Source organism: Tenrec ecaudatus, chromosome 17 (assembly GCF_050624435.1).
Source record: "Tenrec ecaudatus isolate mTenEca1 chromosome 17, mTenEca1.hap1, whole genome shotgun sequence".
In the NCBI taxonomy this organism is placed as follows: Eukaryota; Metazoa; Chordata; class Mammalia; order Afrosoricida; family Tenrecidae; genus Tenrec; species Tenrec ecaudatus.
In genome coordinates this window covers 17,686,314-17,712,027 of record NC_134546.1, presented here as the reverse complement: position 1 = coordinate 17,712,027, position 25,714 = coordinate 17,686,314, and the positions used below count along the sequence as shown (strand labels likewise).

General features: G+C 52.1%; 1 protein-coding gene across 1 annotated transcript; it reads right to left on the bottom strand.

The window, feature by feature from the left end:
* Nucleotides 1-324: 324 nt before the first annotated feature.
* VAX2 (ventral anterior homeobox 2) lies at nucleotides 325-24,409 on the bottom strand. Its single transcript, XM_075535298.1, has 3 exons — nucleotides 24,178-24,409; nucleotides 4,786-4,973; nucleotides 325-747 (listed from the first exon to the last, which is right to left on the bottom strand). The coding sequence occupies exons 1-3, from the start codon at nucleotides 24,407-24,409 to the stop codon at nucleotides 325-327; spliced, it is 843 nt and encodes a 280-aa protein (XP_075391413.1).
* Between the last annotated feature and the right edge of the window lie 1,305 nt (nucleotides 24,410-25,714).

The window sequence follows — 25,714 nt, the reverse complement described above, 5'->3', positions numbered from 1 at the left end:
CTGGGAGTGGGCACCTCCCCTCCCTGAGGAGCACAGGGCAGGAGCTGGCAGGGAGTGCTGCTGCTGTCGGAGATGGTTTCCCTTCTAGGCATTGACGTTGCCTTTTATTTCAGTCACACACACACACACACACACACACACACACACACCACTCACACACACAAGTGCGGGACCAAGGCCATCTGGTCAAGTCTCTGAGGGAGGGTGGGAGAGGACCCGAGGTGGCCAGCCTGCCTCTAAGCCGGGCTGGGTACAGTCCCCGGGGGCCCCCAGGAGGCCTGTGGTGCTGGGCCAGGGATGCAGTGTCACATAGACGTGATAGGCTTAAGTGTCAACTTTCCGGCTGCCGGGGCTGCTTCCTTTCCGCTCTAGCTGGCTGTAGGGCTCAAAGGCCGAGGAGGCCAGTTCATAGCCAGCCGGCAGGTCCAGGAGCGGGGCCACAGAAAAGCAGAGGGGTGGTGGAGGGGGCAGCAGAGGGGGCGACGTGGGAGCGGTGCCCAGCTGGCTGAGACGAGAAGAGTTCCTGAGGTCACCCAAGGAGGGGCCCCTGTGGGCAGCAGGCAGGCCTGGAATCAGCGCCAGAAGGCCCGGGGCCCTGGGCACGGGCAGCTGGCGGCCCTGCTCCAGCAGCTGCAGGATGTTGGAGGTGGCAAAGGCCTCTGAGGCAGAGGAGGACGCCCGCTTCTCCAGGTCTCTGCTCTGGTCTTTCTTCTGCTTGGTGCGGCGGTTCTGGAACCAGACCTTCACCTGGAGTCAGAGGGTGGGCCAGGGGTGTCAGGAGGAAGGACCAGAGCCCAGGCAAGGGAGAACAGAGGGAGAAGGCAGGGAAGCCAGGGAAAGGGGAGCAGAGCAGAGGGAAAGAGGGGTGAAGCCCAGTGGGGGTGGAGGGGGAGACGGGAGAGGAAGGTGTGTGGCCAAGGTGGAGCAAGGGAGGGGAATAGAGCAAGAGATTGGCACTAAAGTCATTAACCAGCCTGTCAGGTGAGAGACCCGGGAACCTCAAGTTGCAGGCCTCCTGCTCTGCTAAGTTGGCTCTGGCCTGGGATGGGAGCCCGACTGGCAGGTGGAGGGAGGATGGCCCACCTCAGCACCAAAGTTCATGGCTTCAGCTGCCAGCATGTGGTGCTCCCCGTACCCCACCCCCACCCCCTGCTTTAGACCCAGACTTCTAAACTGAGTCTCAGGCCATGAATCTACCTGCCTGTTAGACACCCCACCTCACCCCCAACAGGTGTCTCAGAAATGCTGAGACACCACACACACAGAAGCTCAGCTCAGATCTCCCCCTACAGCCCCACAAGCAAGGCCCTGGAAACCCCTCCCGCCCTGCACACTTGCTTCCATTTCCCTCTCCTCCCTCAGTGTCTCCTACCTGGGCTACCTGAGCAATTGGCACAGCCTGGCCACCCACACCTGAGGCCCACCTGAGGGAGCACACAGCACTAACCCTCAGGCCTACCCCCGACCCTTCAACTCAGGCTGGGCTGGGTGGGCTCATAGACGCTGACCTGTTCAGAGGTGGTCTCGGTTGCAGGGCCAAACCCTAACACCCACAGGGCTGAGAGGAAGAAAGAACAAGGGTTCTTCTGGCCCCCAGGCCACACACTGCTGTCCAAACTCTGTCCACACCAGGCCTCCCAGACAGCCTCCCCGCCCCCTCTGGGACCGAGGGACCTGCCTGATGGCTGTGTCCACTGGCCATGGAGGGGTGACTCAGGGAGAGGGCCAGATGTGAGCTGGGAGGGGACTCTGGATCACTCAGCAGGGGATTCTGGCAGCTGGGACATTGTCTGGAAGGTGAGGCACAGGCTCCTGGAGGGTGTGACCGGCTGCCCCTGCAAAGTCTTCCTTTCATGAGTAGGGCCATGGCCAAAGTGGGACCAGACAGGACCATCTCTGCCTCCACTCATGCTCCCTTACCCACCCCACCCCCAGCTGTGGAGTGAACCTCTCTAACCTGCTGGGACCTGGTCATCCCTCTGCTGAACGTACCAGCAGCTCCCTCCCTCTTGCCTCAGGAGACCAAGCTTCTCGATGGGATACTAGGTGTCGCAGGAGGGTGGGTGAAGGGACTTCCCAGGGCCACACACTCAAGGCTGGAGACAAAGAGGTGCGTGCACTCAAAGCTGTCTAAAGAGGGCCATGGAGCACAAAGCAGAGACCGGTCTCCGGCCAATGAGAAGAGGCAGCACTGGCCCTGCCGGCACCACCCGCCACCCACTCCGGGCCCTCCCTGGACCCCAGGAGAAAAGTGAGGTTTGGACCTCCGGGAGCTCACTCCTTGCTGATCGGCCCTGTGGGGGTGCAGTGTTGATGGGGATGGGGAGCTTCCTCCCCTCCCTGAGGACGTGCTTCCTCCCCAAAAGGCAGGCGAGGGCCCTGAAAACCCCACTTGTAGGGACTGCAAGTGTCCACAGAGAGGTGAGACCGCTACTCTCTCCCCAGCTGCAACACCTGCAGGCCCTGCCACTGGGGCCACCAGTGGGACTGGTGGGCCTACGTCCCCAGGGGCACAGAGGCTGGCCCTGCCTCTGGACTCGAGGTCTGTGGCTGCTGGAGCTGACTGTGCCTGCAGGAATGTGGGTTGCAGGCCAAGGCGGTCCACCTTGCTTCCCTCTGGCATTTGGAGAATGTCAGACTCTCCAAAGCCTGTGGCCTCTCCACTCAGGGAGTGGGAGGAGGTGGCCAGCACTGGAGGGGGCCTGAGCAGGCACACCTGTGGGCAGGGGAACCCTGGCCACTGTCCCTTCGGCAAAACCTTGCAGAAGTGCCAGCCTGGGTGCCTCCCCAGGCTCTTCCCAGAAGGGGGCCACTAGCTATTTCAAAAGATCTCTGCCTTCCTAAGGCCACCACCCTACTCCCACCCAGGAGGAAGAAGTTGAAGGTGCTGGGGCGCACAGGGCTCCCGCTGGTCGCACTGCCCCCTGGAGGTTGCAATGGGAAACGTTACAGAGAGCACATGTTTCTTGTTCTGGAAACCTAACCACCACCCAGGTGGGGGTGAGTCCTGTTCTGAGTGGTGAGTCAGAGAGGGTAAGACTTAAAACACGTGAGTTTGGTCTTTCAGACAGGATTAGGATGAGTTTTGATAACCAAAAGTATCCAGGAAGTTCTGGGATTTATTTGAGATTGATTGATGGATTGGTTCATTCATTTATTCATTCAACAAATGTGTCCCGAATGCCTTGTGGGTGCCAGCCACTGATCTTGCAGAGAGAGACCCAGAGAAAACCCTCGGGCAGTGTAGTGGGGAGACAGACAGATACAAGCAAACGCAATACCCGGCCCCAAACACCAACCTCATTGCCACCGTGCCAGCTCCAACTCCCAGAGACCTTAGAGGGCAGGGTGGAACTGCCCCTGTGGCTTCTGAGACTGCAGCTCTGTATGGGAGTAGAAAACCTCATCTTGCTCCCACGCAGTGGGTGGGTGGTTTCAAACTGCTGACCTACAACTAGCAGGACAAACAAATAACCCACTATGCCATGGCTGGTGGCAGTAAGTGCTCTGAACAGAGGGAGGTACTGATCTGTTGTAAAGAATTAATAAAAAATGGCCCGATACATGTCAAGCTACACTCCCGTTCTGTCCTTAATTAGTTGGCCATCTGTGGTCTGTTCCTGGCCTCAGGTGAGGTTTGTGAGGGTACCCGGAGCTCTAGAGAAATGCGGCAGGGCACCAGGCAGTGGCATTTGCTTAACCGTGACATGTGAAGGTGATGTTATCAGGAAAGGGTGAAAGGGGAGATTCCCGTTTTTTTCCCCCTTAAAGAAGAAAACACTTAGGTCTGTCACCTGCTGAATTCAATCATTCCACCATGCCAGTGTACCAGGTCCCTGGGGGCCCTGAGCCTGCAGGGGTGGCATGTCTTTCCCTTGCATGGAGTCTGCCTTGCCTCTTTGCCTGGCTAGCACTTAAGGGGTTAGCCCCTCAGGCCAGGCACCCCTTCTCGGAACCCCTAGACTCAGTTTCCTCATCTCTGAAAGGGAGAAAGACTACCTAAACCACTGGGAGGCTTCATTTAAAGGGGGATGACATCATGCCTAGCCTGCACTGAGCAGGAATTACTATTGTTTACGGCTCAAGGAGACTTGGTGGTGCTGAGGGTTAAGTGTGCGGCTGCTAACTGTAAGGTTTGCAGTTCAAACCCACCAGCAGCTGCATGGGAGAAAGGACGTGGTCGCTCTCCCGTGGAAAGGTGCAATGACTTGGAGTCCATGTCTCTGAAACCCCCACCGAGACTGGGTGGGACAGGCCCAGAGGCCCGCGCACCTGTGCTGGGAGCTAAAGGTCTAGGGAGAGGCAGCACGGACACGCCCCTGGCAAACAGAGGGCACCTGAGGGCCAGCCTGTACTCCCCTCTGCCCGTGCATCCTGCGTCATGAGCTCAGTAAAAGGACAGACAGACTGAGGGAGAGACAGGCTTGCTGCCCTCTGCTGCCCTCTGAGCTTGTCTTCCTCCTGCAGAGAGCCTACTGGTCCACCTCACGGTGCCCCTTGTGATCGCTCTCCCATAATTCTGCTCCTCTCCAGCCGTCAGCAGCCCGGTACCACCAATGTACCCATTTGTCCAACCCAAACCACCCTCCCTGCGCCTCTTCCCCAACCCCCCCACCGGGCATGTAGCCCCTTCCTTTGGGAATTGTGTTTGTTCTAGGCTGTCTGTGGCTACTGGTCTTTTCTCTGTGAACCTGTTGGAACTTTCCTAAAAGTTAGGGTGTCCCCATGATAACCCATGGTCTAACCCCTCCCCCAAGGGGAGCTGGGCTGCCAGGGCCTAATTACCTGGGTCTCCGAGAGGCTGAGCTGGCGGGCGAGCTCCGTGCGCTCGCGGCCCACCACATACTGGCAGCGCTGGAACTCCATCTCCAGGCGGTACAGCTGCTCGGCCGTGAAGGACGTGCGGGTCCGTTTGGGCCGGTCGAGGTCCAGGCCCTTGGGCAGGACGATTTCCCGAATGGTTCCTTTGGCATCTGCAGGGGTCACGGAAGGGGTCGGGTTAATCCACCAGCCAAGGGATTCTGCATGTGATCCAGGATGAGATCCTTAGACCTCATTCTGGCTCTGTGACCTCTGACCCTTCTGTGCCCAGCTTCCTCCACCACCCAGGGTTGGATGCTGTTTCTCGTGTTTGCTTGGCACAACCGTTTCATTGGCACAGACTTCGCACAAGATGCCATTGAACTACGCAGTCACTTTCAGAACACCTTCTGCTCCTATACATTGTTGGTAGCTCCCCATTTCCTCTAACCTCCTGCCAGGCCCCCTTTCCATCCAGCTACTGTCTCTATGGATTATAGGATCCTGTATTTCCTATGCAGAAACCATGCAAAACACTAACAGGAAGTGGACAACAACAATTACTACACAAAACAGAGAAAAGCCTCAGTTGAGATGTTGTATCTAATCTGTCCACAAGCCAAGTTGTGTCCGAGTAAAATTGCGCTGGGGTCTCAGGAGCAGATTGGAGGGTCTTTCTTGTGACGTGCCACTAAGTTCTTAAAAAATTAAACATACTTTTAACATGCAGTCTGGCGATCAAGGATTTGTCCTAGAGAAATGAAATGTATGTTCACATGAAAACCTGCAAGCAAGGGCTTACAACAGCTTAACTCGAAATAAATAACCCAAACTTAGAAGCAGACAGTGGGCCTCACTAGGTGAGTGGGGAAGCAAGCTAGAACTGCCATCACTGGAGAAGATTCAGGAAGACCGGGGGATGGCTGCAGCCACCATCACTGGAGAAGATTCAGGAAGACCGGGGGATGACTGCAGCCACCATCACTGGACACCAGCAACAACGTGACAGGAGTTACGCTAAGTGCAAAAATAGAATCCCAAAGGGTGAGAGGCAGTCTGATTCTAGTGTCATCACATTATAAGATGACCAAATTATTCAGACGGAGATCAGTGACTGCCAGGCGTTGGGGGAGGAGGGAGAAGACGGGGCTGAAAAACATAGCAACTTCCACAGGCGATGAAATCATTCTGCATTTTGTTTTGTTTTAAAGATCATTTTATTGGGGGCTCTTATAGTTCTTATAACAATCCATACATCAATTGTATCAAGCATATTTGTACATATGTTGCCGTCATCATTTTCTAAACATTTATATTTTATTTGAGTCCTTGATACCAGCTCCTCTTTTTACCCTCCCTCCCTGGCTCCCACCCTTGTGACTCCTCAATAAATTAGATTATTATTATTTTCATATTTTACACCGACTCTCTCTCTTCACCCACATTTCTGTTGTTCAACCCCCTGGGGGTATACATGGCAATTTGGCCCCCCCTTCCTCATCTCCTCATCCACCTTCCTCCTATCCTCTTGGTATCACTGCTCCCATTTCTGTTTCTGGGGGGTTTATCTGACCTGGATTCCATGTATCTGTGTCGAGGGCTCTTATCTGTACCTGTGCACATGCTCCGATCTAACCAGAACTGAAAGGCAGGACTGGGGTCATGATAGTGGGGGGTGAGGAAGCCTCAAAGAATCAGAGGAATATTGTGTGCTTCATCAGTGCTATACTGCACCCTCACTGATTCATTCTTTCCTTGTGACTCTTCTGAGAGAGGATGTTCTATTGTCTACAAAAGGGTTTGGGGCCTCTGTTCAAGCCCTCCCTCAACTCAAGAACACGCGCTCTAACAACCTGGCATTCTGTGATGCTCACCTTCCCAACACAATTGCTGAAGACAAAATGGGTGCATAAGCAAATGTGGTGAAGAAAGCTGATGGTGCCCAGCTATCAAAAGATATAGCATATGGGGTCTTAAGGGCTTGAAGATAAACAAGCAGCCATCTAGCAGAGAAGCAACAAAATCCACATGGAAGAAGCACACCAACCTGTGAAATCATGAGGTATCAACAGGCTCAGGTGACAGGCATCAAAAGGCCACAAACAAACAAACAAAAACCATATTGTTGAGAAAAGGGGGTCGGAGCAGAGACCCAAAATTCATTCTGCATTTTGATTTGGGGAGGGGGGGGTGATACAAATTCCTACATGTGAAAAGATGCCACAGAAGGGCGTACGAAGCCAGTCATGAATGCAAGTGAAGATGGGTAAAATCTGAGGAAGGTTTGTGGGCTCATGAGTCACGTGGTACCTGTGCCAATTTCCTGGTTTTGAGCATGCCCTCCGAATGCAGGAGATGCACCTGTGGAGAAAGCTGGGGGATGGGGACACAGAATCGCTGGATGGTGCTCGCATCCTCTTGAGACGCTATACTTATTTTACAGTAAAAACACATGGAAAGCCTGCCAGAGATGCGGACACACAAAGAGGGGAAATTCGCAAGCATCTGACCGTGTATCTGCAAGGGGCCCCGTGTTCCGTCTGCACTTAGGAAGTTGAATGAAAGTGTCACACAAATCAACATCTTTCATTTTGAACATTGTGCACTTATTTCATCATGAGGAAAACTGGAAGGCCGTGGCTTCACATGCCACCGGAGGCATTTAGTTATATTTTAAAAAGGATTCTGCTAAGATAGTAAGTCGATTATAGCAAACATGGAATGTGAATAGAACATCACGGATGAGGATGGTGATCAAATGGCCGAATGATGGAAGACAGTGGGATGCAGGGCACGTGACACATATCCCACTGTGTACAAGGACCTTCAAAGGGGGCCATAGAAAACTCTATGATTCTCTCATTTCCGTCTCCATTCCTTTCCCTGGAAGCGCTCTCAAATCCTGAAGAATTTTTAGGAGAAAGGGGCATCCTTAGTGGGTGAAGTTAAGAAGTGGAGTTAAAGGAATTATTTGGTCAGAATAAAATTAATTTAAACTTCCATCTCATACCATAGGTATCAGTCCATTTCAAATGGGTTAGAAAGTTAATCAGAGACCAGAAAATGTTAAAAGTATCCAAAATAAAATATAGCAGGATATTCTTGTAATCCTAGGCTTGATAGGGTATTTCTAACAAAAAAAAAACACACACAACAGAACTGGAGATTACAAAGGAGGGGGGGAAATGCACTGGCTGTCCTAGAGTTAAAGGTATGCATGCTTTGTCCTTGTTAGTAAGCAGAAGTTAATGGTTACGCTTTGTGTGACAAGAGCGCCCACGTGAGGGGAAAGCACGTGCATACAGGATCTAGTTTGACTCAAAGCAGTGAGGTCTTGGTCCTTGGTTTCTGGGAGACAATTCTTAGAGTAACTGAGGCATCTGCTTCGATACCTCCAGGCCAGACTTGTTTTTGTGTTGGTGAGTCTGGACTGGAAAAGGCTTACACCTGAGAGATTGACATCAACGAGCTACAGGAGGCCTGGCTTAGCCCATCATGCTGAAACGGCCAATTAAAACCCAGAACCCCAAGGTCAAAGGGCTTCCTAGTTGGCAAGACCATCTGGATTGAGGATAGTGTTCCCCTCAGCACATAAAAGCTCTGAGTTGGGAGCCCTTCCAAACCTCGTTCTTATGTGTTCTGTGTACCCTCTGAGCCATATTAAACCTGCAGTGATGGTTACGGTGTACTCTTCTGCATAGCTTTCCATTGGACTAACAAACCCAAAGGGACAATGGGAGCCAACAGGTCAGAAAGCAAGCATGCCTTGTGGGCCCTCGAGCCTGCAGCTGGTTCTCTACTGGAGTGTCAGAGAGTCTATGCCTAGCAACACCGAAAAAGCTCAGTGTGTCTTGTGGACTCCTTAAACTTGTGGCTGCCTAGTTGTCAGCCTGAAGGACAATGTCCTTTTAACTTTTGAGCTTGGCTCTGCCCGGGTGACTAGAGTCAGAGTGAGAGTCCCCTGTGGATGGCATGTGACCATGGAGAAATGGGAAGGAGCCTTCTGGGAAGTGGCTTCCTGCTGATCCTGAGCAGACAGTGAGCAACTAAGGTGGGCGTGGCTCTCCACTTAACATAAGGAACAGATTAAGAGAAAATACTTAAAAGAGACAAATGGATAATGCCCATCATATATAAAATGTACCCACAAATGATTTTTTTTAAAGTGAAACAGACTGCTAGAAAAATAGTCAAAGAGTTTGTCTGAACCATTTGTAGGAGAAGACACCCAAATGACCAGTAGTAACATGAAAAGGTGCAGGAAAATTCACAGAAATCTTTATAGCGCAAGTTCACCCTCACTACCATTGAGTCAATTCTGACTCCTGGCGACCCTATAAGACAGAGTAGAACTGGCCCAGGACGTGTCTTCTTCTCCTGGAGAGTGACTGGTGGGTTTGAACCGCTGATCATTCAGTCAACAGCACAAGACACAACCCTCTCTGCCATCGGGGCTCCTAATGGGCATGGCAAGCGGTCCCTAATAGTAACAGTCATGTTGAAAGGGGAGAGAAAGGCGGGGGACTCCCTGATCTAACACGTGATGCAGCTGCAGTAAACAAAACAGCCCGGCACTGGTATTACCATAGACACAGAGAAAATAAAATAAGACAGACACAGAGACCACCGGAATAAGGACTCCAGAGCAGATCTTATAAATCTGTGGTCAGCTGGTTTTTATAACCAGCATTTTATTTGCTTTTGGCAAAAGTTTACATGGCAAATTAGGTTCTGGTTTGGCAATTTCTATACAGATATTTTGGTGATATTAGTTCCGATGTATCCACGCTTCTCTTTGTTGTGTTCTGACTGTCCCAGTTCTTGATGTTCTGACCCCCACCCCACCCCCACCCCATATCCACTCATCTGTGCTTGACTATAATTGGTGACCTTTGGTCTCCCATAGATGTCTTGTTTTTTGTTTTATAGAACACCATGCTCACAGGTAATGTTCTACATTTTGTTTTCCTACCTGTTACCTTGTTAAACAATGACCTGTGGGGGAGGGGTAGTTTTGATTCAAGGGGTAAGGGGAATCTCAGGGCAATAGTCTTAGGGAATCCTCTAGTCTGAACTGGTCAGTCAGTTTGGGCTTTTTGTGCATTTGAGTTCTTCCCCATATTCCACTCTTGTTTCACCAGCGTCTGTCCGCTGTGGCCCTGGTCAGTGGTCAGTAGGGCTGGCCAGGGACCATCCAGTTCTTCTGGCCAACTGAGTTTTAGACAGGGGTGCAAAGTCTCCCCAATGAGGAAAGCAGAGTCTCTCCAAGAAGGGGCGTTGGGGAACTTGGGTTTCTATGGGGTCCTTATGGTACAGTATCGATCGGTGGCAGTGAGTTGTACCCAGGGAAAAGAGGAGCACGGTGGCACAGTTGGCTCTGCCTGGGGATGCCAACTGCAAACCAGCGGTGCAAACCACTAGCGGTTCTGCAGGAGAAAGACAAGACTTTCACTCTCACCAAGAGTTACCGCCTGGAAAACGCACAGGGGCAGTTCTCCTCGGTACTGTGGGGTCACAGAACCAGCTCCATCGACGGCAGTGAGTTTGGAGAGAGTTTGACTTGCAGAAAAGTGAAGCAAGACCTATGCCTCACACTGTACAGACACACACACACACACACACACACACACACACACACACACACAAAATTCCGAATGGATTCAGGCCCTCGGTGTGCAAACGAAAACCATGCAATTCTTAGACGAAAATGCCGAGGCAGTGCTGGTAAGCCTAGCTTTTCATAGAGATGGACTAGGATCCATTAGCAAAAGCACAAACAGCAAAGGACACGGGGTGCTAACGACAGTGAGTGCAAGAAGGGACACGTGTTCTAGAACCGATAGTGGTGACGACGGTGCAACTCCTTTTGATGATTGAACTCTTGAATTGTATGATATGTGGACAACGTGCCCCAAGCCTTTTTTTTTAAGGCAAAATAAATCAACGAGACCTCCAAACTTATTTTCTGAAACCATATTATCTCTGATAAAAATCTAACAACACACACAAGGGGTACCCCCAAAAACCTGTGCCAAGCTGAGTGGCGCTTTTGTAGTCTGCATTTTCCCTCACTAGGATCAAGCAACTCTCTCTGAGAGAGTGCGCCCAGCGGCATGGCCTGGGAGGTGGAGGAAGCGGGGCACAGAAGGGCCAGTAGCTCACTGGGGGCCAGACATACACTCTCTCCCTGAGAGACATTCCTGATGACAAGCCACGTGGAGCTACACTGATGCAGCCAGAGCCCTGGAACTGGAGGAGCCATGTGGAGACCCACGTCAGTGCTGAGATACTCCCACCACCCCCGGATCCACAAGACTTTCCACCCTCTGGCCTGTGATCTTCCCGCATTCAGCATCATTGCATAGCTGCATGAGTCTAAAGAGGAATTTATGGACTAGTATCGACATATGGGGTAATATAGACTTATGGTCTTGATCTGCACTGGGTTGGGGTGATTTCTTAATGTACAATTGCTCTCTGATAGAAAGTTCTCTCTTACACACAAAGGAGTGTCTCTGGATTTGTGTCTCTAGTCTGCCTGGACTACACATCTGTCTTCTGTACTTTAGACAGGTTGTCAGGAGGGACCAGCAGCTGGAGAAGGCCCCCATGCAGCTAAAGCAGGAGTGAGCGGAAAACAGGAAGACCTTCTACATGGCGGTAACCAGAGGCTTAACCAGAGCAACAACGGTAAGGACGGCACAGTGTTTCATTCTGTTGCACTTAGGCTCACTATCTGAGTCCCTAAAAACAATAGTGTTGTGTCACTGACTCAACACAGACTTTTTTTTTAAAGAGAAAGAGAGAATGTGTGTTGGGCCGGGTTGAGGAGAGAAACAAATTCAGTGACACTCAGCTATGTGAAGTAATTATATATCACTAAAGCCTCCCAGTCCAATTCAAGTCCATAAGCCTGATACTAGTCCATAAGTTCCTCTTCAGACCCATGCAGCCACATGCAATGATGCCGAATTCAGGAAGATCACAGAGTGGTGGGTGCAAATTCCTGTGGATCCAATGGTGGTGGTCACATCACAGGACTCTGGCAGCAATCGGGGTCAGCCAGCGGGAAGGTGAAGACAGAGAGAGAAAGAGAGGTTCCCAGGTCCCTCCTTATGAGAAGGCCACGCCCACAAGGAATGTGCGATAAAGATGGCATTGCAATGGGTTAGGGGAAAGACTAGACTATCCCACTGGCCTGTGATCTTCTGCATTCAACATCACTGCATGTGTTTCGTGAGTCTGAAGAGGACTTTATAGATTGGTATTGGACATATGGGCTAATATCAAACTTAGGAACATGATCTGGACTGGGCTGGGATGTTTTCTCAATGTTCAATTGCTCTTATATATAAATCTCTTTCTTATATATATAAAAAAAGAAAGACTAGACTATTAAGGAAATAATTTTTGGATGATTAGATCAACATTTGGCATACATTAATTCATCTCACCAGGCATGCAAACATAAACACAAGATGCATTTAATAGTGAAATATAAAAAGTAAAGTTCTACAAATTAAAGAAATAAAACAAAAGAATTGTTTTTAAAAATAAATAGTGGACTTGAAAATGTGAGTACAAAATCTTCTTCCATGTAAGGGTAAATGACAGATCATGAGAAAACCCACAAACCGTGTCTAGCAGAGTCTGATGTCCAGTCCACACACAGCTCCATGAGTGGAAACCACACAACTCAGTGGGAAACTGAGCAAGTTGTAGGAAAGGACTAGTCTCAGAAGAAGAGATCCAAATGGCTAATAAGTAGATATGTTTTAAAATCAGGACCCTCCTATACTCTGGTTTCTCTTCAGATCGTATAAATCTTTCGCCTTTTAAAATCAGGACTCCAGAGGAAATCAAACAAAAGAACAGCAATGAGCATGTGTGTGCATGTGTGTGCATGTATGTGTGCGTGTGTATGTGTGTTAGCGTGTGTGTGTGCATGTGTGTATGTGTGTTAGCTTGCTTTCACGTGATCAAACGGAGACAGTTTTGGCAAAGGTAAGGGATTCTCAAGCATTGTCCTTTCGGACAGGTAGCCGCCGTGTGTACGAGAACAAAACACTGCCCGGCCCTGCCCCATTTTCACAATTGTCATGTTTTATGGGAGGGCCACTTCAAAATTCCTTGTTAAATTTAAAATGCAGTCTCTTTATCCTAGAAATTTTAAAGAGACATCTGGACATGTTGTTTGCAAGAGGAGGAGGCAGAAAAGAGAAGGAAAAGGTACAGTAGGAATCTTGCTGATGAAATCACAGGACAGCCGTGACTTGAGTAACAATGTAGACAGGAGTACTTCTGCACGCGCTTACTGAACAATGTCCACTGCACATCAATAACTGAAACCATGAAGCTCAGCCACCCTGCCACCGAGTCGATTCTGACAGACACCCTAACACAGTGGTCCTCAACCTTCCTCATGCCATGACCCTTCATACCATTCCTCATGTGGTGGGGACCCCCAACCATAAAATTATTTTCATTGCTACTTCATCACTGTCATTTTGCTACTGTGATGAATCGGGCAGCCCCTGTGAAAGGGTTGTTCCACCCCCAAAGGGGTCACGACCCACAGGCTAGGTTAGAACTGCTCCTGCGGGTTTCTGAGACTGTAACTTTTGTTTTTAAAAGAATTTTGCTCTTATGACAAGTTTGGTTTTCAAAAACGAGTCTCTTGATTGAGTCAAGTAAGGTGAACGATTCAAAACAATGTATTCATTCAGGGCACATCTTAATTGTCTTTGACTCCTTCAGAAGAAAGAGTTGCAGGCCAGTCTGAAAGTCTTGAAGTCCTGTGAATCTAAAACACTTCTACTGAAACCGAAGACCCTGGCCCAGAGGAAGGTCTTTACTGGAGTGTGTGTGTGTGTGTGTGTGTGTGCATGCACACACAGTACATCTTTTCATTATTGTCTCCAGGTGTCATGGCCAGACTCCCTGACACCAGCAGTAATGCTTTGTGCCTCTAGATGTCCCTCCCATCTCAGCCCCTTGCCGGAATAGTGACACTATAATGCCACCATCTGATCCTGGGGGGTCAAGCTAGCAGGAGAGTCTTCTCAAGTTCTTGGTGAAGCTGCTACTTTGAAGTCCCTGCTTTACTTCATGAACCCCCGCAAAGACTTCTTTCATTCTTAAATTTAAAGCTACAAAGAATGGGAGTGGAGGTCTCCGTGTGCACGATGGTGCATCTGTCGGTTCTGTGTAATTCCCAGGGCAATCGCCAACCTTGTCCCCAAAGACCACTGCGCGCTGCCACCTTCTTCCTTGGCAGCTTCCTCTGCCCCTGGACCACGCTCACTGCCCGCGTGGCGTGGAGTGGGCCGTGGAGAACAGTAGAGTCCTGCAGCTTGCTGACACATCTGGGCATTGGCCTTTTGAGAGTGTACTTACAACTTTGTCACGATGCTTTCATGTAGAAACAGTCGCCTTGCTGCCATACACCGCTGGCCAGCTGTCCCCTTGGCTGCAGAGAGAGCTGACTAAGGTGAGGTCTGTATTCTCAGAAGCAATAATGGCCGTCTGCTCCACGTTCTCCCAAACCTCTCATGAAGCATCAACCCTCTCATCGCCCGCAAGCTGATTCCGCCTCCTTGTGACAGGGTAGAAGTGCCCTGTGGGCTGCCAAGAAGACGTGGCCACAGAGCATTGCCGATCTGCACGTTTGGGAAGCAGGGATACCGTCCAGACTTTGCACGCCTCTCCGGTTTTCTTGACCATTTCTTCACAGTCAGCCTGTCAGACTCCTGCTCTTGGCTCACTGTGAGGACGATAAGTGGTAACCACCTCTCCTGGCCTCCCCAGCTTCCATTAGACTCTCTCTCTCTCTTTCCTCTCTCCTCTTCCCTTGTTTTCCTCTTTCAGCTACCCATCCAGGGCTGATTGATCTGGAAAGTAGACATGGAGGTGGAAGGCCTGTGCCAAGATCCTGAGAACAAGCCCCATACAGAGGTCAGGAACAAGGTGAGACTGTATGTAACTCTCTTTATGGGAGTAGAAAGCCTCATCTTCCTCTGGAGGAGGTGCCGGTGGTTTCAAACTGCTGAGTTTGTGGTTGGCAGCCCAGCTCATCACCACCACACCACCAGTGAAAATATGACGTGTATATCAATTCACTTGTGTATGTTTGTGTGTGTGTGTGTGTGTTGTATGTATAAAACAGCAAAGAGTAAAACCCAATTCAGTGCATGGGAACCAGTCTGGAGAACTGCCTCACTCTCCTGTTCCAGTGGACAATGGAAGCCAGGCCCTGAGGGAGCAGTTCTGACATCTGACTTGACACCCTTCATTCTTAATTGGGTTTGTTGTAAGGACTTTGTCATGACCTTGATATTAAAGGTCATTACAACAAATTTAAGAACCTACTATAGAGACGTATAAAGGAGACGATTGTGGAGAAGTAGACAGGAAACTACTTCTTCTGGGGGCTGGAGAAGACTTTTCTAATCAAGAACTACAATCTAGAAGGCCAACAGGAAATGACCATTAGCTCTGGTTACAGCTACACTTGGGTTTAGAATGAATAAAGCTCAGAAGCAAAATTAATTTAAAAGGTCATCTCTGGGATCCTTACAAACCATGTCGCAGAAAGCGCAAGACTCTCTTCCCTCTTACACAAATTACTCTTAAACCCGGAAGAAACCAATGAACAAGCCAGTAGAGAAGTGGGCTAACCGCCCGAGCAAATGACCCAAAGAAGAAATGAAGCAGAGCATAAATGCAGGACAACATATGTGAGCTCCCTAGCAAGGGAAAATGCCAGTAAAAACAAGATGTCCCTTTTTGTCGATCCATTGTAAAAGATTAAGCACACTCTGAGTTGAGTGGATGTGGGAAAATGGACGAATGCATTCCTGTTACATTTTGGGGGTGCCGTCTGGATATCTCTATCATTGTGTGCTCCCTGCACCCACGCACCCAGCAGCTCTACTGCAGAACAGACCTGGGAACCGGCTCCCATAAAGATTAAAAAACAAAAAAGACCAAACTCGGTTCCATTGAATTGAATCGATGCTGACTCTATACAACAGGGTAGAACTGCCCCTTTGAGTTTCTGAGACCCTAACTCTTTAATGGAGTAGAAAGCCCTGCCTTTGTACCATGGAGTGGTTAGTAGTTTTGAACTGCTGACCTTGGAGTTAGCAGCCCAATGTGTAACCACGACTCTATCAGGGCTGAGTCAAAAATTCACCAAACAGCACAAATTCACTAACATAACAATCACAGTTTCAAGTGCACACACTTGTATTTTCATATTTTCACTTCAAGGAATTTGTTCCATAATTACTTTAGATGTATGTGAAATGATGCTTATTATTATAAACATTTTATTGCAAGTAATTTCAAATATCTATAAAAGTTGAGAGATAGTGTAACAAGCTACTATATACTTATCCTCAAATTTCAATCATAATGATCTCAGAATCAATCCTATTTCATCGATATCTCCATAATTTTAGCAGTTCTCAAACATATCATTTCATCCAAAGTATTTCTATATATCTCTCTAAAAGAATAAGGGCTCTTTGAAAAACTTAACTACATTACTGTTGTCATACTAAAAAATAACATAATTCCTTAATTAATAAAACATTCTATCAGCTTTGTATTTTTCAAAATGGTCTCATAAATGAGATTTTTTAAAACATACGTATTTGTTCATACTATAGGATACCTGCATACTCATTGCAGCATTGTTTAGTGAAAGTTAGGAACATAAATATCCATCAACAGGGAACTAGTTAAATAGATTATAGCCATAGAATGGAATACAATGCAGCTATTAAAAAGTGAGGTATTTCTAGATAGAAAGATTTCCACAACCAATTCTTAAATTTAAAAAGGCATTTTGTAACAAAAATATCATTTTTGCAATATATGACTTCCATAGTTGTGTTTTTATATCTCAAGGGAAAGTTTCAAAGGTGACACCTGGAAGGACATGTATTGTGTGGGAGAAATGAGAAATGTTTACTTTCTGTGTTCACAGGACATACTCAGAAAATTAGCACCCACTGCTTTCATAATGGAAGGAGCCCTAATGACAAAGGTGGTTACTGCATTCAGCTGCAAACCAGGCTGGTCATTCAAAGCCACCAGCCACTCAGCCAGAAGAAGAGGCTTTCTCCTCCCATCGAAACCCACAGGTGCATTCCAATCCGTCGTGTAGTCACTATGAGTCAAAATGGACTCAATTGCAGCTTTCATAAGAAGATATGTGAGCATAGAAAGTAAAAGTGAGGCCATTTGAATAATATGAAGCTGAAATTTTACTTCCAGGAATTTTCTAACTTGTGGAAATGTCCAAGGAAGAAAGTCATTTATTTTAATGCTGCATATAACAGCAAGACATAGGGAACAGACTAAATGGTGTGCACCTACAGGACAGCAGCGACGTAAGTTGCTGGGTGCGCTCCCTACTCACTGCTGTTGAGTAGATGCGGACTCCTGCTGCCTCCAGCACAGGACAAGCTGCCTCTGAGTTTCCAAGTCTGTAACTCTGTAAGCAAGTAGAAAGCCCCATGCATCCCTACACTCACACAAACAAGCAGCTCTTTACTTCCGAAGATAAGTAAAACCAGCACAGTGCAGAAAAGGAGTTATATGTGCTACCCTTTAAATAGAGAAACGGAAAGGAAGAAAAACCAGACTGGATGCACTGACGGGGAGTGGATGAACATGGCTAAGTGGGACTGGTCCATAGGGACCAGGACTGAGAGACAATCTCCAAAGACTGTACTGAGGTTAAAAAACAAGAATTATTTACCTGTTATAAAATTAAATGCAACAGGTTTTAAAATTGTTTTTAAGTGGGCATGAGTCTTTCCGAGCTGGGAAGGAGCCAGTAAAAACCCAGCAAGAAGGGCTCCAAACCCCATGCCCGGGGAGCTCATGTCACCATGCGGATGAGAAAACGAACAAACCGGACTGCCCTTGTGGAGACAAGGGACTCAAGCTTTGCTCCAACCAGTGGGACACTCTGGGGTCACCCCACAAGGTGAGCTGATAAGATGGCCATTGTCAGTTGACATGTCCTGATAACGTAAATTGCCCAACCGTCCATAAAATGTGGCTCTACTTCTATTAATGTGCGTGTCCCCCTGACATCGAGGGGGGAAGTTCCCTAGAAGGACCAGGTGGGAGAGAGAGCAACCCAATGTGAGCCCCACCCCCAATCCTAAAGACCTCCCTGCCTGGACACTCCCCACCCCCACCCACCCCAGGCTGGAGATGACTAGGCGTGGATGGCTGCCTCAAATCAGGCTCTTTAGTAGTTGACGTCTGTCGCACTTGGAAATGTCATTCTGAGCCTTGTCTGGCACCCCTCCCAGGCGAGTGCTCCTCTCTGCACCCCCCTCTCCTAGAGACTGCGGTGCTGGAGGTAGGGCATTAAAACCTCGCCTGGTTAATATAATAGAGACTCCGCCTGCTGCATCCCTGGGTGGGGTGCCCAGGGCTCTGGCCAGACTTTAGATCCACCTCTGGGACCGACCCGCCAGGAAATGGGAGTGTGGCCACTTTGGGGAGCCGGCCATTGCTTCTGGTTTCCTTTCACAGGGAACATTGCTGTACTTTCTCCTTCATTTAAATGAGCTGTCAGCCTAAGCAACCCTAAGGCCGCGCCTGCTAACGCAGGTTGGGCGGTGGGAATTCATCTGCAGCAAAGCTGACAGCCTGGGAAACCCAATAAGGCGGTTCCACCTGCCACGCTCAGTCCCTTCCACTCAGACTCTCTGCGATGACAGCGCCCAACCACAGCATCTTCTCTCTGCGTCCAGGGGACTCCATGGGGAGCTGGGTTCTGGTTCGAGGTGAAGAAGATGCCCTTTGCCCACCTGGCCGTGGCGTGAGGAACCGGAGCTTGGAGTACAGCAGAGGCAAAAAGGGCCTCAGTTCCACGCTGGCCCCCGTTGCCAGCAAGGGACTCACTGCGGACAGGCAGCTGCCTGCTCCCAGCACAGCCACAGGGGCGGGTGGTGGTGGTGTAAGGCTCACACTGTGGGAGGTGCTGTCGACTTTGTGACTTTGTATCCCAACGGCTCCCAAAGTTGTGGATCTCCCTGGTAGGCAAAGCAGCGAAGCTACAGTGATGTGAACTCCATGTTTTAATAAATACTATCTCCTCTCCCATCACCACTTTTGCACAAAGGAAAAGGCACAGTGACCTCAAAGGTTCAACGGAAGTTCCTGCGTCAAGGGCCTGGTCCGCCTCACCCTGACTCTTCGAGTCCCCACTCTGCTGACAGTGGGGGGGGGGGGAGCATTGTCATCTTCTATTCATTCGAGGACTATTAATGGAGGGTCTATCTTGTCCCCCGGGGCTCCAAGGCTAGTCTCGCCCCCTCCAGTGGCGCAGTGTGGGCGTTGCTTGTGATGGGGTCTCTGCAACAGCGCTGCAAAGGGCGGTCTCTGAGCTCCAGGCCTTGTGGTCAGCAGGGCCGGAAGCTCTGTGCAGGTGGGGCCACTGTCGTTTGCTTGGTGGAGGAATCCCTAGCTGCCAGGCGGGAAGGGCCTTTGGAGAAAGAAATTCAAAAGGCTCCCTGGGTCTCTGGGGATCCCAGGACCTTCTAATCCTAACCAGGTGCAGCGCAGACTCTCTCTGGACCTCCACCCTCTCCTTCGCCTGCCAGATCCCTGCCTGGCACCTCTGAAGCGCTTGGCTACACTCCAGGGTCGGCAGGTGGTGGGAAGCCAAGACCACCGGATCCAAACTGCACCTCTGGGGGGCTCATCTGGACTGGGGTGGAAGTGTTTGAGCCAGGAGCTTAGACCACCTGGGTCCAGGGGACTTCACTGTCCTTGGTGCCCTCCACTGAGATGGAATCCCCCACCGCTGGTGGCACAGCAATATGACGGGCTGCCAGCCTCCTAGGAAGTGGTCATTTTGTACTAAGCACCCGGCAAATAAGAGGGGACAATTGTATGGCTATTTTCCGGCAAGGTAAAATAGAAATGAAAGAGCGGTGAAGTCAGGCTCAGGCTCTGAAGTCAGGCGCTAACAGGGAAAATGGGTTCCCCCCCACGCCTCTCTCCATCCAGGGAGGCAGGAAGGTGGGGATCTGAGGCTGCTGCAGCCGCTTTTTCTCCTCTCCCCCCAATCTCAGGGGTCCACTCACTGTCAGTACCTCCAAAGACTCCACCTCCCAGGCTGCCGGGTCACCTAGGAGTCTCCCTGAAGGAGAATGTGCACAGACTGTGATCCATGCAGCCCCACACACGGAGGGCAGCCATGAGGCGAGGGAGAGAAATGCCCACATGAAAAGCTCTGCGTGGACCCTTGGAGATGAATTGTGTCATGAAGTCTATTTTGTCCTCCTGCCCAAAACAAAACAAAAAAGCAAAAGGAAATTCAGCAGGCAAGACAATTCCAGAAAAATAGAAAGGAGCTGTAATACCGGACAATGAATGTGCTTCCAAAGAAATCAATTCCTTAAAGAAGGGTCATGGAATGTTATGACATCTGTAAGAGCTCCCAATAAAAATGATGAATTAAAAAAAAAAAAGAAGTGTCACTTGCAGACCATTCACCCCTCCTGCTCTGAGGAGGCTCCGAGGTTTGGTCCTGAGCGATGGTATCAGAATAACACTCAGAAATTAAGGATAAAGGCGCATGGGTGGGCCCAGGGCCCAGCCCACTGGCAATCCAGAGCTCATTTCAACGCCACCCTGGGCCGCGCCCTGGTCCTGTGAGGCAGCCCTGAGAGACCTGAGAGATGCCCTGGCCCCTGAGTCCATTGTCTGCTGGAAACTCAGAGAAAAAGCGGAGATGGTCAGGGCGCGGGACCTGCTGCTTAGGGTAAGGGCAGGAGACTGTCCCCACAGGCAGTTCCCGACTGAGCCCCCCAAACTCCAGTCCCTTAGCCTTGAGTGGCCGGATACGTTTGTGGGTGCAAGGATCCCTTGCTGGGTGTTTCTATAGCTGGAGAGTGAGGAGGAGCCGCAGACACGCTGGCAGACCTACCCCCTACCACCTGAGCCGGGAGGTCCCAGGTCTCGAAGAGGAAACAGGGAGCCCCGCAACTCAGCGGCCACGTTACGCTGTGCCCCCACTCTCTGACCGCCAGCTGAGCAGCCTGCGGGGAGCGCTCACTGGCTGCTTGCTGGATCAGCACAGGAGGCCTGCGGTTCACCAGGATGGGCGCGCAGAGGGCGGCCTCAACCCGATCCTGAAACCCCCGCAGAACAGCCTCGGGGGAGCGGGCCCGGGTGCGGATGCCTCTGGTATGCAGGAACGAGTACACTGTAGGGCCCAGGACAGACGTGGGGTTGGGTGGCGCTGGCGCATCCCCCCCCCCCGCTGTATCCCAAAGAGTTGTTCAATTAGCATCCAGATGAAAGTGGGCCTCCAGTGGGCGCGTCGGAGCCGCGGGTGAGAGCGTGAGTTTGGGGGCCGCAGGGCGTCTGGTGTGAGAATGATGGCACCTCCTCTGCCTTCTGGGATCCCGGCTCCACCGCGGTCTGTGAGCCGCCGGGCTGGGCTCTGGGTCCGCCGGGAAGGCCGGGCCCGGGGAGCAGCCTGCGCGCTCTTGCCGCACCAAACACTCGCGGGCTGTAGACCGCGCAGGAGGATGTGTGGGCAAGTCGACTCGGCCCGGTGGAGGCCTCGCTGTGTCCCCGTGGGAAATGAGGGGCTGTGAGGACGCCCACGCTCGTCGCCTCGGAGGCTGTGTGCGTGCCCGAAGGTGGCGGGACGCAGCCTCCATGTCGAAACCGGAGATGCAACAAGATCGGCCCGTGTTCCAGGGAACGTGGGCCGGAAGCTTACATCTTTGTCAGAACCCCTTCAAGAAGCTGGAGGCGAGCGGCGGGGGGTGCCCATCTTCTCCCCCAGCTGGTTCTTGACCTGGCGGTGGCTCACCTCCCTAAATAGCGGGGCGCGCAGACCCAGGGTACCAAGCCACCTCTTCCCATCTGCTACCTCCCCTGCCCCCACCGCCGCCATTCCACATTCAAGAAACATTTGTGTTTGTGGTTTTACAGCAGGCCTTCTGGTCCTCAGCACAACCTTAGGCAAAAGTTAGAAGTTATGGCTCCCTTGTCCAGAGGAGGATTTGGGGACAAAGACAGACAAAGAAACTGGTTCTCAAAATAATAAGGCTGGGATTGGAACTTCACCTAATTCCGTGATTTTAGCTCTCTCTCCCGCCCGCCCGCCCGGAGACTCCGCGGGTAGATCGGTTATCCTAGGGTGGGGCCCAGAGGTAAAAAGCCTCGGATCCAGAGGAAGCGGGGTCGTTCTTGTGTTCTCATCGCACCAGCTTGCAGGCAGCTGCATCCACAAACGCCTCTCTTCTACCCTCGGCCTCCGTCTTCCCGCGACAGGCAGGAGGTGGATGTGTCCTCGCAGGACAAGGGCAAAATGTACTCCAGGCTCTGGGCCTACTAGAGGGCTCTCTCTTCTGGGCCCTGGCGACGTGGTCCCTCTTCCCCAGGGCCTGTTTCCTTTAGGGCGGAGGCTCCGCCCAGAGCCCTGGGGAGGCGGAGAGTGACGCAGGTGACCCGGGCTGGCAGGGATTAGCGGTAAAGGACGTCCCAGGCAACTCAATGGCAAAGGGCGGAAGGATTTAATGGGCCCCCTTGCCTTTCTTTTCCATTAGGTGTGTGAATCGCCTTCCACGCTTTATCTGTGAGCTTTTTATTTTATTACAGGAAAGAAACGGCATTGCTGCGCTGTTTAGCTGCATCGGTATAAAAAGGCACCGTCTGTCGAGCAGCACAGGCACATCTTCCCCAGCGTGTCCACCTCTGCCCGGCCTTGCGTGACCCCCAAGGTGGAGGTTCCCTTTTGACGCGCATCTTCAATGAGTCTATATTATGTAATTGACAACTATTCACAAAATGCATTGTTTCACTCCCAGGGTTTGAAGAGAGGAGGAGAATGTAGGTGCGCACAGACGCCAATATTCTGAGCAAAGGGAATGTCCACCATGCACACGGGTGCGAGGTGGTGAAGCCGAGAACTGACAGTTTCCCCAGGGGGCCTGTGGGCTTCGAGACTTGGCCTCTCCATCTCTGGAAGCCTTGCTCATGTCCTGGATGGAACTGACTGCTCCCTCCTTGTCTGTGGAATGGAGTCTAATTTAATCCCAAGTTCCTGACAGGCCCACATGGCTTCTGGAATCTGGTTGACCCCTGCCCCCACCTGCAACTGCCTTGACCCAAGCCTGCCCCCAGAGCAGGAGTAGCCACACTTCCCCGGGAGTTTCCCCCAAGGCTTCTGCGTCCCTGCACCTCTGTCTACAAAAGCCATCACTGGCTTCTCTCTCCCCAGGTTGGGCTGCCCCCATACTTGATCCGGTCCTGTCTCCCATCCCCTAGCCGCTCCCACCTAGAGGCTGCCAGGATGGCTGTGGGTGAGGAAGGCAAAACCCAGTCTGGCCTTGGGACCCCAATGGGTGTCTGAGTAGCCGAGTTCAGATCGGACAAATGCAAGAGCCCGTGCCAGTAGAGACAGACCCCTGAGGCCGCTTCAGAGAGGCTTCCCAGCGTCTCCAGGCCGAGGCCGAGGCTGTTAGCGCTGGCCCGGACCCCTCCTGAGCGAGGTTTGGGGCAGGGAGGAGGCCGGCAGGGGTCTGCAGGCTTTGCTCGGGTGGGGGAGTCAGGGACAGGAAGGCGAGCTGTCCCCACTAAAGATGTAGTCTGCTCGCTGGCTCTCGCGGTCCCAGAGCTTCAGAAGGCGGAGGACCCAGGCCCCGGACTCCCTGTGTTCTCTTCCACTCTAGATCTGGCCAGCCGGGCGGAGGCCAGCGGGGTTGGGATCCCGGCGCTTCGGCGCAGCGAAGTGGACCGAATGGGGGTTCGCGGGAAGCGGGGTCTGCGGAAGCAAGCTCGGTGGAGGGAGAAGGCCGGGACGGGCGGGCTGATTGGCGCGGGGACCCTAAAGGCTGGGCCTGGGGAAGGCCGCGCTGCAAGGAAGCGAAGTCCAGAAGGCTGGGCAGACGAACGAGCGCCGCGCTGGCCAGCCTCCGGGTTCCCCTGACCTCTCCGGCGAGGAGCGGACGCGAGTGCCACCGTGGGAAGGGGAAGCCAGACCACAGGAGGCGCGGAGCCTGGCCTGCTCCCCGCGCGGGTCCCACGCCCGCTCCCCACCCGCAGAGCGCAGCTGCTCCCCTCGCTGTGCCCCGGCGGCGCCCACCCCCCAGCCCGCCGTGCCCAGCATCCTGGCGCGGCCAGAGAGACTGGGGACCGTGGGGCGAGGTGGATGGGACCTCCGCCGCTTTGTCCCCTGACCTCAGCTCGGCGTCCAACACACAATAGGCGCTCCGAGCGAACGCTGAACAAGGGATTACGAGGATGGGGCGGTGCAGCAGCGGGGGGTGAGGGGCCTGCGACCCGGTGTGGTCCCCAGGGCCTGGGCCCCGGGCTGTCGCTCACCTCGTACCAGGATGCGGCGACAGTGGTCGGCCTCCCCCGGCGGCCCGTCGCTGTGGGAGCCGCTCTCTCGGGAGCCTGCAGGACAGGAGGCCGAGGTGCTAGCGACTTCCCTCGGGCTGCGGCCGCCGCCACCACTGCGCGAGTCCTCGGCTCCGCCGCGGGGCCCGCCGCCGCCTCTGGACTCGGCCTGGCGAGCTGGACCGCGGTCGCGCTCCGCGCCCCCATCGCCCATACCGCCCGCCACCGCCGCCAGGGCCACCGTGCAGCCAGCCTGGGCTCTGGGAGCTGCGCTCAGCCCGCGCGCCCCGCCAGGCTCCTCCTCCTCGGCGCTTGGCCCGCCCCGATGACCCGCCTGCCCCTGGTGATTGGTCGGAATCGGCGGGGTAGGCGTGGTCTCCGAGTCCCCGAGGCTCACGGGGGCGCGGCTGCGCGCGTCCACCTGCTGGCTTGCAGCAGGCCGAGGGACACCCGGGGTGACGCTGGGACACCGTGGGCCGTCCTGCACGCGGTCTTAAAGTTTATCGCCCCCGGCCCCGCAGTCAACGACCCCACCCACGGATCCGCAGCGAAGCACAACCTCGCCGTTCCCGCGGATGTAGCGGGACCGAAAACCAAATCGCGTCCTCGCCCTGCGGAACCATATCGACGCTGACCTCTGGAAAGATGCTATCGGAAAACGACCACAAGGGTCGATGTATAACCCCTCCCAGGGGGGCGAACAACAGAAAAGTGGGTGAAGGGAGACAGCGGAATATGTAAGATATGAAAATAATAATGTATTATTTATCAAGGGTTCATGAGGGAGGGAGGAGAGGGGGAGGGAAATGAGTAGCTGATATCAAGGGCTCAAGTAGAAAGAAAATGTTTTGAAAATGATGGCAACATATGTACAAATGTGCTTGACACAATGGATGAATATATGGTTTGTGAGAAGAGCCCCCAGTACAAGTATTTAATAAATAAATAAACCAGATAAGGCGGGGGGGGGGGCTTTCTAAGGGAAACTCAAAGGGCAGTGAGGAGTGTCATTTGTGGGAGACGATTACAAGGAAGGTGCATCAAAGGATGCAATCAGTGAGCATCTCCAAATCGCACACGCAGAGACTGTTGCTTGTCTGCTTTGCTGTGTGCGCTCTGAACACCAGCCAATCAATGGGGTTTAGAAAAGAGAAGTCACCCAGGCATGGGGGCAATGCTGGCTGGAGAGACAGAGGGAGAGGAGGAGGAGGTTGGCTTTGAGGGAGCACATGTTGGGGTGGGGTGGCCTGGGGCCAGTCGGTCACTCCCAGAGATTACCAAACCACAGCCACCCTCTGGAGCCCAGACCTCAGCCCCTCCGGGAGAACCAGGTTGAGAATGGAATAGATAAATCCAGAAGGATGAGGCAGAGAGTCGGATTGGCTCTCCCAGGCTGGCTTTGGAAAGCCTTAAGGATTGGAGAGGCCAAAGAGAGCAAGGCTGAGACTGTGGGAGACAGTGAGGCCTCCATACTCTGGGTATCACCCCAGGCAGGACTAGCAGCAACTCTAGCCCTTTC